The following is a 13,137-nucleotide window of genomic DNA, read 5'->3' as shown; positions in this document are numbered from 1 at the left end:
GACCAACACTCCACATGTTGCATTTATATTTTTGTTCAGTATACATCTGTATTTCATAAAATCATCAGGTAAAAACATGCAAATGGTCATGTGAGATGAAAGGTTTTAAATGTAGGATTAATAGCACACTGCATACATATGTGATTCCAGTAAAGGAGTGCACTTAAGGCAAAATAAAAATGGAAAGACATGACCACCACAGAGTAAACAGTGCATAACATGATTAGAGTTAAAAGGGATCAGTTTATTAAGACATTAGTACATTTAAGAGCGCTAGATTTGACGGACTAAATAGCTGTGCCTGTGAATTAGTGAGTAATCCCTTGTAACAAGATGAACTAAAAACATGTCTAACTGATGTGCAGTATAGTGATTGAAGACGTTGAAGTTAAGCTGTAAATAAGCCACTTTGGCTGTTGACATGAAAGTTGTGCTCTTTGCAAGGATGCTGTGTCCAGTTATTAAATCATTCAATTTTACATAAATTAGAGTACCAATATGCCATTGGGTTTAAGTTAGTGTCTCAACACTGAAGTGAGATACAAGAAATGTAACAGTAAGATCCATACAAAGCTATAGATCCCTTTCTGCATTTGCAAACATGCCGCACAAGTGCGATGCACACAAGTTGGTGGAAGACCAAGGGAGAACGTCAGCAAAAACAAATCTCTATTTACATGTATTTTATGAGTGCATTTCACACAACTTTTGTATTATCATTGGATTAAGGTTCATGTGAACGTCCTGCTTAATATGTTTGTGTCCTCGCAAATCAACTGCATTTTACTTAAAAAAAAGCACTTTAACCAGTAAAATGGCTCTTTGGCTAGCTTTTGCTACAACTGGAATCAATGAGTGTTAGCATTCTAGCTAACAAACTGCTGCATCCAAAATGATTTTGCAAAGATCACAACCAAATATAATCATAGCCACTGTTTAAGCAAGAATAAAAACACAGTAAGGGTATGAGAACCCAAAAGTTATTTTGTTTAGAAGTAATAAAAACATAAATCTAGGCTGTTGAATGGGCACAGACAGTGATGGCTTTCTTACTGCCACCAAGAGTTGCGCACATCTGTGCATTACGTCAGTGTGTCATGTACTGAAAAAGGGTCTATAGAACAGCATTAGCACACATTCTTATAAGCAAATATCTGGTTCGAAGTTGGATTTACACAAAATAACCACATTAATGCTTAAACCAAACAAATCAGGCTTGGACATTTTGGGCAAAGTTCACAGCCGATTTATTGAAAAAGATTCATATTGAAATTTGATATTTCAGTCATTGAATGACATCTTCCAATCTACTACCAGCAAATAGAATTAAAAAAATGCTCAATATATCTAATTTATGAGTTTCCTGATACTTAGAGTTTATTGTACTTAGGAGGAAAATTAGTTAAAATGTAGACTATCGCAATATCTGCGGTGCTGCGCCTAACAACGTAATTTCACTGAGTCTACCTTTAACTGAAGCAAAATCATTTCCAAACTGCATGCCGACAGCAGATATATTAACAGGACTTTCATTTGCTTTCGGGCATGTAAAAAAACATGTCCTTTCACAGAAAATACAATCTGATATGATATTAAGGCAGTGTACTTATCACAAAAACAGTAAACATTTCAGAGCACATTTTTTGATATCACCAATGCAAAATTGACAGCATTGGACAATAGAAATTTGCCCAACACTACAATAGCAATAGTTAATTTGTTCATAGTTATGAAATAAGATGGTTAAAGCATCTCGGAAAAGCTGAATTCACTTTTTCGGCTTGAAGCATTTCTCCTTCTCAAACTGAGCTATTTGGCTGAAGATATCTAGGAGATTAGTTGACAGCGCTTTATTTCCTCCTGCAGATCCCTTACCATTCAGAGAGGCATCAGTCAATTTTGCACTGTTATCCCTGCCATCAGACCTTCGGGTGGCCTTATTTTTCTCATCTCCTTGTTCTGTGCTACCATACCTACCACTATATGATCGTCTGTGACTGAATATGTGGGACTGTGACGTGAGGTCGTTGGCGTACCGGTCAGATTTGCAGGAATGCTCTGAGCTGGCAGATGAGGACATTCTTCTGAGTTTGGCTTTCTCCAATGAGCTGAGAACTTCTTGTGGGATACTTTGATCCTCCTGGCCCTGGCTCTTCCAATGCCCCCTGTAGGCTTCCCTCTCATTCACCTCCTCATCACTGGTCTTGTCATCACAGACACCTTTCCCCTTGCTGCTCTCAGCTTGCTGAGGAGAGCCGTCAACAGGGTCATCTTCAAACCTACCTCTGCTGTTGTCCGGAGCATCTGTGGACACTAATGATAAAGAGTGATGTGAGCGGTGCCTGCCTTTGCTGTGGGGCTGACTATGCTCTTCCGTCCTCTCTGGCCCCTCAAACAGCCTGACCAAGCTACATTTCTGATCCAGGAAGGAGGTGGTGGTGGTGTTGGGTGGGGCAGGGTACCATTCCTCAGACACACTTCTGTTGTCCCTGGATGAAACCCTCCGCTTGCGTTTCTCCCCTCGAGATGACCGTCTGTGTTTGCTCTTCTTTTTCTTTGACGTCCTGCGCCATGAGGAGGAGGAGTGGTCGGACGAAGAGGTGGAAGACAATGACGTTGATGAAGAGGAAGATATCTTCCGTTTCTTTTTCATTCTAGAGGGAGTTATAGCAAAGAAACTATGTAGCTACACAATCAAAACTAGGTGATATTGGTGACCAACTTAAACGATGATTGATATTTTGCCAAATTAAATTACGTGTATGCATTTTGTTTTACAAGGCAACCGATGAGCTGACAGTTTACCTTCCTGACGTTGGATGGTATGGATTTACCTTTTTTCTTCTTTTAAGATCTTACGCAATTTTTCTGCACTCGTCTCCACATTCTTAGCTTTTTCTGCTTCCTTTGCTGCTGCCTCTTCTCTCAGTTTGAGGGATTTCTTTAAAGCAGTCAGTTTTCATAGTAAAATTGCACCATATTTCAAGAATTCAAACATGGGAGGAAACCAGGAATGTGAAAAACGGCACATACAGACAAGTTTACCATGGCATGATCCAGAAATCATAATTACAGGTAGAGAACAAATGGCAATTTTTCCAGGTGAACCAAAAAAGTTTACATTTACCGCATTGAGACCAGGTCCAGCGTACCAACCATTTTCATTCCAGTTGTAAGGTTGTTTGTTCCACCAATAGACAAGCGACAATCAAGGCAGTCGGGTAGAGTCAAAGGGAAGGGTCCCAGATTGCAGACACACACACAACAAAACACTTCATCAGTATTACAAGGCTCCTTGTGTGTTACGCCAAACACACAAAAATGACTGAACTTTTAACTGGCCCCTTTTCAAATGTTCATGTTCGAATATGTCAAGTAAACAGATAAAGTATCAGTTATATGAGGGTGTTAAAACAGTCAGAAACAGACTTTCCAATCGAAGCATAGCTTCTTAAATGGGAGAGAAGTGGAATAGTTGGCATAACCCATGGAATGTACCAGCTCACCTGGATAAGTAGCTCTATTTTCCTCAATGCTTCCTTGGCATCCGGGAAGGAGTCTTCTAAGGCCAGAGCTTTTCTGTAGAGGCCCTCAGCTGTAACTAACTTCTCTTCCTCCTCCAGTCTAACAGAAGGAAACAAGTATTTTAGAGAAGTGGTTGTCACTTAGAAACACAGGATAATAAAGGAAGAGGGAAAACATTCCTACTTACTGGCCACCTCGCTCCACCAGGGTCTGGCATAGGTATTTCTTAGCATTTCTGTGGGTTGGGCAGCTTTCCAATGCCAGCTCAAAGTCTGTTATTGCCTTCAGCAAACTCCCTTTGTTGGCATACCTGGGAGAAGTCAACTGGCAGGTTTATATTAACTGCATGTAAGACAACTACATTTTATGTTAGAATGAAAAACATTTTAAAAACCTGTGTTTAAACAGAAATAACAAGCAGAGTGTAGGCTGGGTGTGCCGACTACTACGCTGTTAAATGGACAACATTATCAATAAAATTAGATGGATACTCACAGTGCACCACGTGCCACAAGGGCTTCCACATTGTTAGTGTCAATATTTAAGGCCTTATTATATTCATTCATTGCTTCGACGTGGCGACCAGACTTGAAGTGGTCCACACCAACCCTCACACTGTAACCCAGACATAACGTATATTGACAAAAACAAAGCACGATCAGGAGCAGTTCATGCATTCTGTAAATAGGTTAGCACAGATCTAGTCACCGGCTACTCAGTTTTTCTCCAATATGCAATGGGAGTTAAAATGTCAGCCATACCATTTAAGAGCCCAGGACGCAGACTGCTTCTTTCGGATAATTGTTGCAAAGTCCTCCTCAAGGAAATGTTTGCTGTAAAGGAGAGTCCCAAAATACAGTCAAGTGCTGATAAAAGGGGGCTAGGCATATCATTTTCTGGCAAGCGTGTCTGCTGAAGAGTGACAAAACAACAAGTTTGTCTTCTCACCTCTGTAGCCCTCTCATGAGTGAGGGAGGCTGTGTGTCACTGATCCCAATCTTCCCCAGGAGATACTCCACATTAGATGGGTTGGAGTATCCAATAGTATCCTCTAAAACCCTCTCATAGGTTTCAGTGTTGTCGTTGGCAACCCTCACACTGCGACTGGGTAAAACAGTACAATGAGCAAAGACAGCCTAAGTTCAAGCGAAACTATTTTTTACCATATGTTTTCTGCCAACTAGAATATGTCCGTCTTACCTGTATTGAAGTGGAAGATCATCTCTACTAAACACTCCGAGCTTTAGGCTCATCAGGTTTGGGGCGCGGGAGGAGGGCTGAAGTGAAATGGTTATCTTCTCATGGTATCGGTCAATATCCTTCACTCCAGCTAGGGCACAGCACATGGTATATGGGTCAGTGTGTTGACTTATCACAAAACTGCATTGTGAGCATGTTTACATTTACAACACAGTTCGCTAGTGCAGTGTGCATTCACCTCTTATTAAATCGTTAATCTGATAGTACGATAGCGGATCGTCATGATTGCCATTGGAAGGTACATCTCTAAGGGGACACAGGGCCTGAGGAGAGAAAGAAAGCAGAGAACGAGGTTACCATGTGCTCCTATTTCTTCAATAAAAAAAAACACTGACCACCAGGCCAAAGCCACAAGCCTTACCGTGAGCTCCAGATCCTCTATGTCTCTCTCTAGTCCACCTGCCATGCAGATGAGTGTTACAAAGAAGCCAAAATCCCTGATGGAGTTGATCCTGCCTATCACAATGTCCCCTCGCTCCATGTCCCTGTACAACAGATTCCTCCGCTCCTCAAATGACACCACCATGAACTGCTCCAGAGGGGGCATGATGGCGTAGGGCTCTAGGAAAAGGATATTAGGCCAAACTCAGTACAAAATGTTAATTTACCTCTGAATTTGACAGTAACAACTACCTTCTCCTTCCTCCAACACATCCTCCACTGTTGCACTGGATTTCCATGATGGTGCAAATAGGATGTCTGCTTTTCTAGCAATGAACTGCTCCACTAAAGCATTGTCCTCCCCTCCATATTTTCTGTAAAACATGTATATTAATGATCATGTGCACATTTTCTGGAAATTTGCCATTAACAGTGTTGCCAACTTGGGTGTTCCATTAGCTAAATCACTGTACTGTTCATTTAAAATTACCTTTGATAGCTGGCCTTAGACAAGTCCAGTTCAATAGCTTTGAAATCTGGATTTTCACTTTGTTCACATTTGAGATGGGTAAACAGGCTTTGTCCATGGTGAGACAAAGTCTGCCTCAGTAAATCTCTATCCATTTTCAGATATTGGCATCAGAATTCAGCCTGATTAGCTAGTATGAACAACATCCTGTAACAGAAGAAAAACATGGCATAATAGCTTGCTACAGTAGTAGCTAGACCAATAACGGACGAAAGGAGCCTAGCATTACTCCATATAGTCCAAGGACCAGACATGTTGTTTAAATAAAGGTGAGATGGCTCTGGATGCCAAAACAGCCAAATCAGGGATGTGCAACTCCAGTCCTCTGGGGCTGGAGTGGCGTCACACCTTTCCCCCTAGTAAACACAGCCGATTAAACAAATTGCATTCTAAACTGAAAATCATATGTTGATTATTGGAGTCAAATGTGTTAGCTGGGGCTGGGCCAAAAGTGTGACACTAATCAGGCCCTCGAGGACTGGAATTGACCATCCCTGCGCCAAATACTCCAGCTAAACGTGAAACGATTCTCAATTGTGGTACGGTTCTAGAAACATACACCGCAATACTTTCATATCGCATCAAAATATGTACTCCGTCTGGGTAAACAAGCGCTGTAACATGAAAATATGGCCGTGTGGGAACCCTAACCTATAAAACATGTGTATCAATTTAACTTTGTTTATGAACATTATTTCTCACTGATATGAAATAAGGTCCTTATGCTTCCAAAACCGTACCGTACGCAAGCTAACTAGTAGTTATCCAAGAATCACAAATACTATTCAATTTAGCATAGCCAGCAACGTACGAGAGCAACATGCATACAGTAGCTAACTAAGTTAGCCAGCTGTAAATATGTCATGGCCAAAGACAAGTTTCGAAACGGTTAATATGGCTCTTACGCTAGCTGACGACGTTCGTTGCAGTTGCTACACTCTACCGCGGACAAGCAGTTTACCAACTAAGTCACAATACTCGACACCCGGTGGTTCATTCCCATGCAGATGTACATTACATTTACGCCAATTATTCAAATAGCAGTTAGCTGTCTAACAGAAGCGTGATAAAAAAAATGTCGGAACTTCTTCTTCGGAGGGATTTTGCGGCGGAGTACATGCAACAATTGTGTATTGCTCCCCCCTACTGGATGGGGTGAAAACTACACTGAACAAAAATATAAACGAAAAAATTACAGATTTTACTGAGTTAGTTTATATAAGGAAATCCGTTACTGAACGAAAATATAAACGCAATATGCAACAATTTCAAAGATTTTACTGAGTTATAGTTCATAAAAGGAAATCAGTCAATTTAAATAAATAAATTAGGCCCTAATCTATGGATTTCACTTGACTGGGAAAACAGAGATGCATCTGTTGGTTAAAGATGCCTTAAAAGAAAAGTAGGGGTGTGGATCAGAAAACCAGTCAGTATCTGGTGCGACCACCATTTGTCTCATGCAGCGCGGCATCTCCTTTCGCATTGAGTTGATCAGGGTGTTGATTGTGGGCTTTGGAATGTTGTCCCCAGGACAAGGTGAACCTGTGTAATGATCATGCTGTTTAATCAGCTTGTTGATATGCCACACCTGTCAGGTGGATGGATTATCTTGACAAAGGAGAAACACTCACTGACAAGGATGTAAATAAATGTGAGAGAAATAAGCTTTTTGTGAGTATGGAACATTTCAGGGATCTTTTATTTCAGCTCATTAAACATGGGACCAAGACTTTACATGTTGCTTTTATTTTTTGCTAAGTAGTGTGGGGTTATTTTTCGGTTTTATGCTTCTGCAGATATTGAATGTGCAACTATAATTATGGTTATAATATATCAGAACTTAAACAGGACAGCATAATGGGTAGACAAAGAGAACATTGTGTATCAAGGTGTAAGCAGCTGACTTAGTGATAGGAGGTTGTGAAACCCATCACAAGGGGAGCATGTGAAGAACAGATAGAGTGGAGAAACAACTGAATAAGTCAATCACTGGAAATTGAGTGGTTGCTGACTCTTGAGTATACACTAAGAAGATAAGATCCAACGCCTGGCAACATGTGATGAGCCAGGAGGCTGGGACCAGCCTGCACGCCAACGATAGGCTGGAGTAAGTTTAAACCACACCCAGCCTCTACTCTGACAGGCCCAGCAAGGAGCGGAACTATGTGGTTGAAACTTGTGGTTGAAATTTGTGGTTGAATAGTTAGTTCTCTGTCTGCCCTGCGTGGTGTTTCAGTGAGCCCGTATATACGAACATCATATTTACCATTCAAGAGTTTGCATTAATTAAAGTACAAAGAAATTAGTAGTTACTCTGTACTGACTATTTTATTCCAATACCAGATTCGAATTGACACAACCCAACAGTAGCAAGATGACGAAGAAACAATTGAATTCACTCTCCATAACCCCATACTACCAGTGCCAGCCCATAGCCAAATGTTTATCTAGCTAGTTAACGTTAGCACAACATAGCTAGCCTGCTAAGAACACTACACAGGTAGTTGTTTAATAGAAACAAATCCATTGTGATTTCATTATGTTTATACTAGCTACAGGTTAGCTAGCTTAGATGAAGTATTTAGTGTTGTGTGCATTGCCTCTGTGCAGTTAGCAAGCTACCATCTGATCGCCTACATCGAATATGAAGTGTGACTGGCTGAGATTTAAAAGGAGAAATTCATCCTGGGGGAATCTGGGCTTGTTTTCATCATGTCTGAGGCATTTCTAAGTCAGTGAGATGACATAATTGCCCAGGAGATACACCCTATGCGGATGAATTGCTAAATTTACAAACGGAGAATTTTTTTCCAGTCTCTGAAAGACTACAACTCGTGTGTGGCAGTACTTCGTGCTCTGGCCCCATCCCTCCCCAAGGCAGGCTTTTTTGAAAGGGAGGTGGACACTAACACAATCCTTTGGGGAAAACTGAAAGAACTAACCAGACTGGGATGGCTTTAAGTGATTCCTCTCATCAACACAAATTCGCTAATGGAGCATTTTTTAATGTTCTATTAGCTACATGGTGACATTCAACCATACATGTTTCAACAGGCTCTAGCAAAGAGGATTCGAAACAAAGAGTTGGATTTAGCTAGAAGCTCAGTTACAGCCGATGCCAGTACGAAGAGGGCAGAAGACAAACATGGTGTCTAGCTAAGTAAGTTATTTTTCCTGCAATCCAGCTAGCTAACTTTAGTTTATCTACTGAAACCCAATTTTGTATTGCTGGCTAACATACTACTGTGTTAAGATGGATGGGGGGGAATGAAATGCTTTTTCTGTATGCTAATTTAGGTAGGTAGTTAGCTAAATTAGCTAGTCTAGCTAGCTAAACAACTACATATAGCCATATTTATGACAAAATATATGTTTTACAATCGGATATCTATTTTATCTTGACTGTTAAACCTCTTCTCTTTTTAGTCGTAGATATGGCTACTTAACAGAAAGCTACAGCGTTACAACCAGCCACCGAAAGCTAGTTTTACCAGAAAACATTAGCACGTCATGACAGGAGTTGGCTTGCAAGTTAGTCTAGCGCCTGCCTACTTGTTATGCGCCATGCCTCGCATTTGTAACTTGTTAGCAAACATGTAACATCACCAATGTAAATAATTTTACTAGCTAGCCATGTAACATTATTGACAAGGGTTGACATTGTAAAGCATCCACGGTCATAATCCTAACCAATCTCACAAAATGATAGGCATGTTGCAAGATAGGATTCCAAACAGATGTAAATAATTATTGGCTAGTTAAGTTTACTAGCTAACAGTGAGGAAAAACAATAATGCAACCATTTACTGTTCTAAATCTCAAACCGATAAGCTGGTTTTACTATAAAAAATATTTGCCTAAGTATGTCTGATAGACATGGCTGTAGCTAGATACAGTCTGCCTACCTACCTGGGTACATTTGCACGGTCTGGTCATTGTGCAAAGGTTGAGGGTTATGCCATATTTATTTATATTAGGCTAGATACAGTTCTAAATGTAATCTCTGTGCAGATGTATGCATGTTCAACTAGTCTACCCTAATGTTGATGTTATGCTGGCATAGTTTAAATGTTGTTCACACTGTACAATAGAGTATAATTTATTTGTTTTTTACTTATAGACAATTCGAGTGGTGCCTGGGCTTCTTCCTGGAGTGGATTCTAGATGGAGAGAAACAGAATTCCTTTGCCAGTGTGTGTCATTGTAGCAGAGCTGTATCCCTCTCGATGGATTGGACATTATGCTGGATTTCAAGCAGAAGATGACTCAAGAGGAGCTGAATGGCAGTTTGATCATGACAACACGCCTCCCACAGCTGTACAAGTATGGCTCCCAAGTGACGCAGTGGTCTAAGACACTTCATCTCAGTGCAAGAGGCGTCACTGCACTACCTGGTTAGAATCCAGGCTGCATCACATCCGGCCACGATTGGGAGTCCCATAGGGCGGCGCGTAGGCTGTGTCAGGCCATCATTGTAAATAAGAATTTGTTCTTAACTGACTTGCCTAGTTAAATAAATAATTCTCTGAACTTTACTTCACTGATCATACTGTATGTTTCTTTGGGAATGACAATTTCAACATGACTACCTCTCCCATCATCTGCTGATCACCAGTTCTCTTAGCTACAGATTGTTAAACCAGATAATGTGATTTAACCATTACTGGGACTTACAGGACAGGTACTGTTTGGTGTAGCAAAGAGAATCTTCAACCAACCTTAGCGATGCTGTCTTCGTCCTTGATTTGTGGAAACAGGAGTCTCATAAAATGTCTGTCCAGTTGCAGGGGGTCAGTTTGAATTGAGAAAATACTCAATTATTAAAAATGAATACTTTTTCTGCTCCATGAAGTAATACAACAATATGTATGCCACCATCTTGTCTTTTTCAAGTCTTCTCTCATTGATCTAGACAGGTCTGTCATCATGACATGCGACACTTTGGGGTGGACACCCACCTGTCTCGATCAATGAGGGTAAACTTGAAATATAAAACATGGCGGGGTTGTACAATTATTCTGGGTTATACTTGTAAAACCATTGCAGTAAAATGTTAAGACCTTTGCTTCACAGTTACACATGTTTCATTACACATTTCATTTATGGATTCTGGCAATGACATTTCAGCTGGAGCTTTTGTCGGGAGTGGCATGTTAATGACAGATCGGTATCTCAATGCATTTCTAGTCTAAAGTACTATACATTTTGCAGTGTGCAGACCTCCACAATCAACCTCATACCCCAAATAAACAATTTTGGATAAGCCTATTAATTACGGGCACGGTTGACCATCCCCCTCCCTCCCGGCCCTCATTCTTCTGGTGTTTCTTCATGTTCTTCTTCAGAGAGTGTTTCGGTTCGTCCTCCCAATGTTCAATGTTCAACATGTTCAAAGTGGATGGCCCTTGATAATGTCCTTTACAAACCATTATGTCCTACCAGTACACCAGCAGCATGAGAGAAGTTTGGACGGGATCTCTCTCCATGCTCACTCCACGTGGACTCATGTCGCACTCATGAGAGAAAAGGCAGTTGATAGCTTTGACTGGATGCTGTGTACAGGTTGTTGGCTCGGACTCAGGTCTCACGGTAGAAGTGGTGAAGGACCATAGTGAACGTCATTACTTCAGCCGGTTAGAGGGGGTGAGGTTCACACTGTTCTCGGCCAAATGATCCCTTCCATGCATCTAGATACCATCTGTGGTCACCTTCGCCATAACCTCGAGAGAGGACAGACCAGAACAACAGTTTAGTTTAGGGCATTTCTGATTCAGGAAATCCATACAAATTATTCACTGTATGACAAATTATTGCTACTACCAATATTCTTAATACAGATTTCCAGAACAAATGTCAATAACAACACACAGTTGAAACCATTTTTCCCCCCCTTCTCCATATTGGCTTATACTCCCCTATCATCTTGACGATCTCACTGCAGAGTTACGGGGTCAGGGAGTTAGAGGGCTAATCCTTAGGGAGAAATCCCAGCCATCCAGCAGACCCAATCTGGTGAGATTTGTTATTGAAGCGAGACAAAAACAAAGCAAACAAAACAACAGCAATACACATATATCACTTGAGGTGGGGAAAACTTCAATCCATTTGGAGTAACTGTCAACCACTACCAACACATGTATTCCTTTTATAGGCAGGCATGTGAACAAAATCAATTTGCATATTTACCAAAGGGCCCCAGGGACTGGTAATTCCCCTTTGGACACATGACTCACATTGAGATTCATGCATGCAAAAAAACATCACTGCCTGTTAACCTGTTATGGCTAGGGGACAGTATTTTCAATGGACGGATAAAAAACGTACCCGATTTAATCTGATTAGTACTCCTGCCCAGAAACTAGAATATGCATATAATTATTAGCTTTGGATAGAAAACACTCCAAAGTTTCTAAAACTGTTTGAATGGTGTCTGTGAGTATAACAGAACTCATTTGGCAGGCCAAAACCTGAGAAGATTCTGTACAGGAAGTACCCGTCTGACCATTTCTTGGCCTTGTTGATTATCTCTATCTATTACAGGGGATCTCTGCTCTTACGTGACACTTTCTACGGCTCACATGGACTCTCAGAAGGCGGCAAAATGCTGAATCGTGGCTTTGCAGGCTCTGGCTGAAACAAAGTAGCACGTTTGGGTAGTGGCTGGTTACAGTACTGTGAGACTCAGGCACGTGCCCGCGTCGACCGAAAGCTTTGTTTTCTTTCCTCTGTTTAGCTAAACAGAGATTCCCGGTCGGAATATTATCGCTTTTTTACGAGAAAAATTGCATAAAAATGGATTTTAAACAGCGGTTGACATGCTTCGAAGTACGGTAATGGAATATTTAGAAATCTTTTGTCACGAATTGCGCCATGCTCGCTGATTTACCATTTCGGATAGTGTCTTGGAACGCACGAACAAAACGGCGCAATTTGGATATAACGATGGATTATTTTGGACCAAACCAACATTTGTTATTGAAGTAGCAGTCCTGGGAGTGCATTCTGACGAAGACAACAAAGGTAATGAAACTTTTGTAATAGTAAATCGGAGTTTGATCAGGGCTAAACTTGGTCGGTGTCTAAATGGCTAGCCGTGATGGCTGGGCTATCTACTGAGAATATTGCAAAATGTGCTTTCACCGAAAAGCTATTTTAAAATCGGACATATCGAGTGCATAGAGGAGTTCTGTATCTATAATTCTTAAAATAATTGTTATGTTTTTTGTGAACGTTTATCGTGAGTAATTTAGTAAATTCACCGGATGTTTGCGGGGGTATGCTAGTTCTGAACGTCACATGCTAATGTAAAAAAGCTGGTTTTTGATATAAATATGAACTTGATTGAACAAAACATGCATGCATTGTATAACATAATGTCCTAGGGTTGTCATCTGATGAAGATCATCAAAGGTTAGTGCTGCATTTAGCTGTGGTTTTGT

General features: G+C 40.8%; 1 protein-coding gene and 1 long non-coding RNA gene across 3 annotated transcripts; one reads left to right on the top strand and one right to left on the bottom strand.

Moving 5' to 3' along the window:
- Positions 1-223: 223 nt before the first annotated feature.
- LOC106613876 (tetratricopeptide repeat protein 14) lies at positions 224-6,792 on the bottom strand. 2 transcript variants are annotated; one of them, XM_014216578.2, is made up of 13 exons: positions 6,601-6,792; positions 5,657-5,842; positions 5,419-5,540; positions 5,147-5,346; positions 4,964-5,048; positions 4,726-4,855; positions 4,474-4,629; positions 4,287-4,358; positions 4,021-4,140; positions 3,713-3,835; positions 3,507-3,624; positions 2,835-2,941; positions 224-2,654 (listed from the first exon to the last, which is right to left on the bottom strand). In XM_014216578.2, exons 2-13 carry the CDS (start codon positions 5,788-5,790, stop codon positions 1,769-1,771), a joined length of 2,253 nt encoding a protein of 750 aa, XP_014072053.1. In that variant the 5' UTR covers positions 5,791-5,842; positions 6,601-6,792; the 3' UTR covers positions 224-1,768. The 2 variants fall into 2 exon arrangements, 1 of the variants encoding a protein (XP_014072053.1); XR_006756925.1 differs by having other exon boundaries at positions 2,489-2,654; positions 3,128-3,624; positions 6,601-6,785.
- A 1,060-nt stretch (positions 6,793-7,852) lies between these two features.
- LOC106613875 (uncharacterized) lies at positions 7,853-10,774 on the top strand. Its single transcript, XR_001330571.2, has 2 exons — positions 7,853-8,858; positions 9,819-10,774. It is a non-coding gene; the product is annotated as an uncharacterized lncRNA (long non-coding RNA).
- The last annotated feature ends 2,363 nt before the right edge of the window (positions 10,775-13,137 follow it).

The sequence above is a fragment of the Salmo salar genome, chromosome ssa10, assembly GCF_905237065.1.
Source record: "Salmo salar chromosome ssa10, Ssal_v3.1, whole genome shotgun sequence".
Classification (NCBI taxonomy): Eukaryota; Metazoa; Chordata; class Actinopteri; order Salmoniformes; family Salmonidae; genus Salmo; species Salmo salar.
This window is presented reverse-complemented; position numbering and strand designations above follow the sequence as displayed.

What these genes read in the sequence shown, in the direction of transcription:
- LOC106613876 (XM_014216578.2), bottom strand. Translation starts at nt 5,790, where the DNA reads ATGGATAGAGATTTACTGAGGCAGACTTTGTCTCACCATGGACAAAGC. An exon ending in CTGGTGGAGCGAGGTGGCCA is followed by an intron (nt 3,625 to 3,712) that starts GTAAGTAGGAAT and finishes TCCTTCTGTTAG; the next exon opens with ACTGGAGGAGGAAGAGAAGT. An exon ending in AAATAGAGCTACTTATCCAG is followed by an intron (nt 2,942 to 3,506) that starts GTGAGCTGGTAC and finishes ACTGCTTTAAAG; the next exon opens with AAATCCCTCAAACTGAGAGA.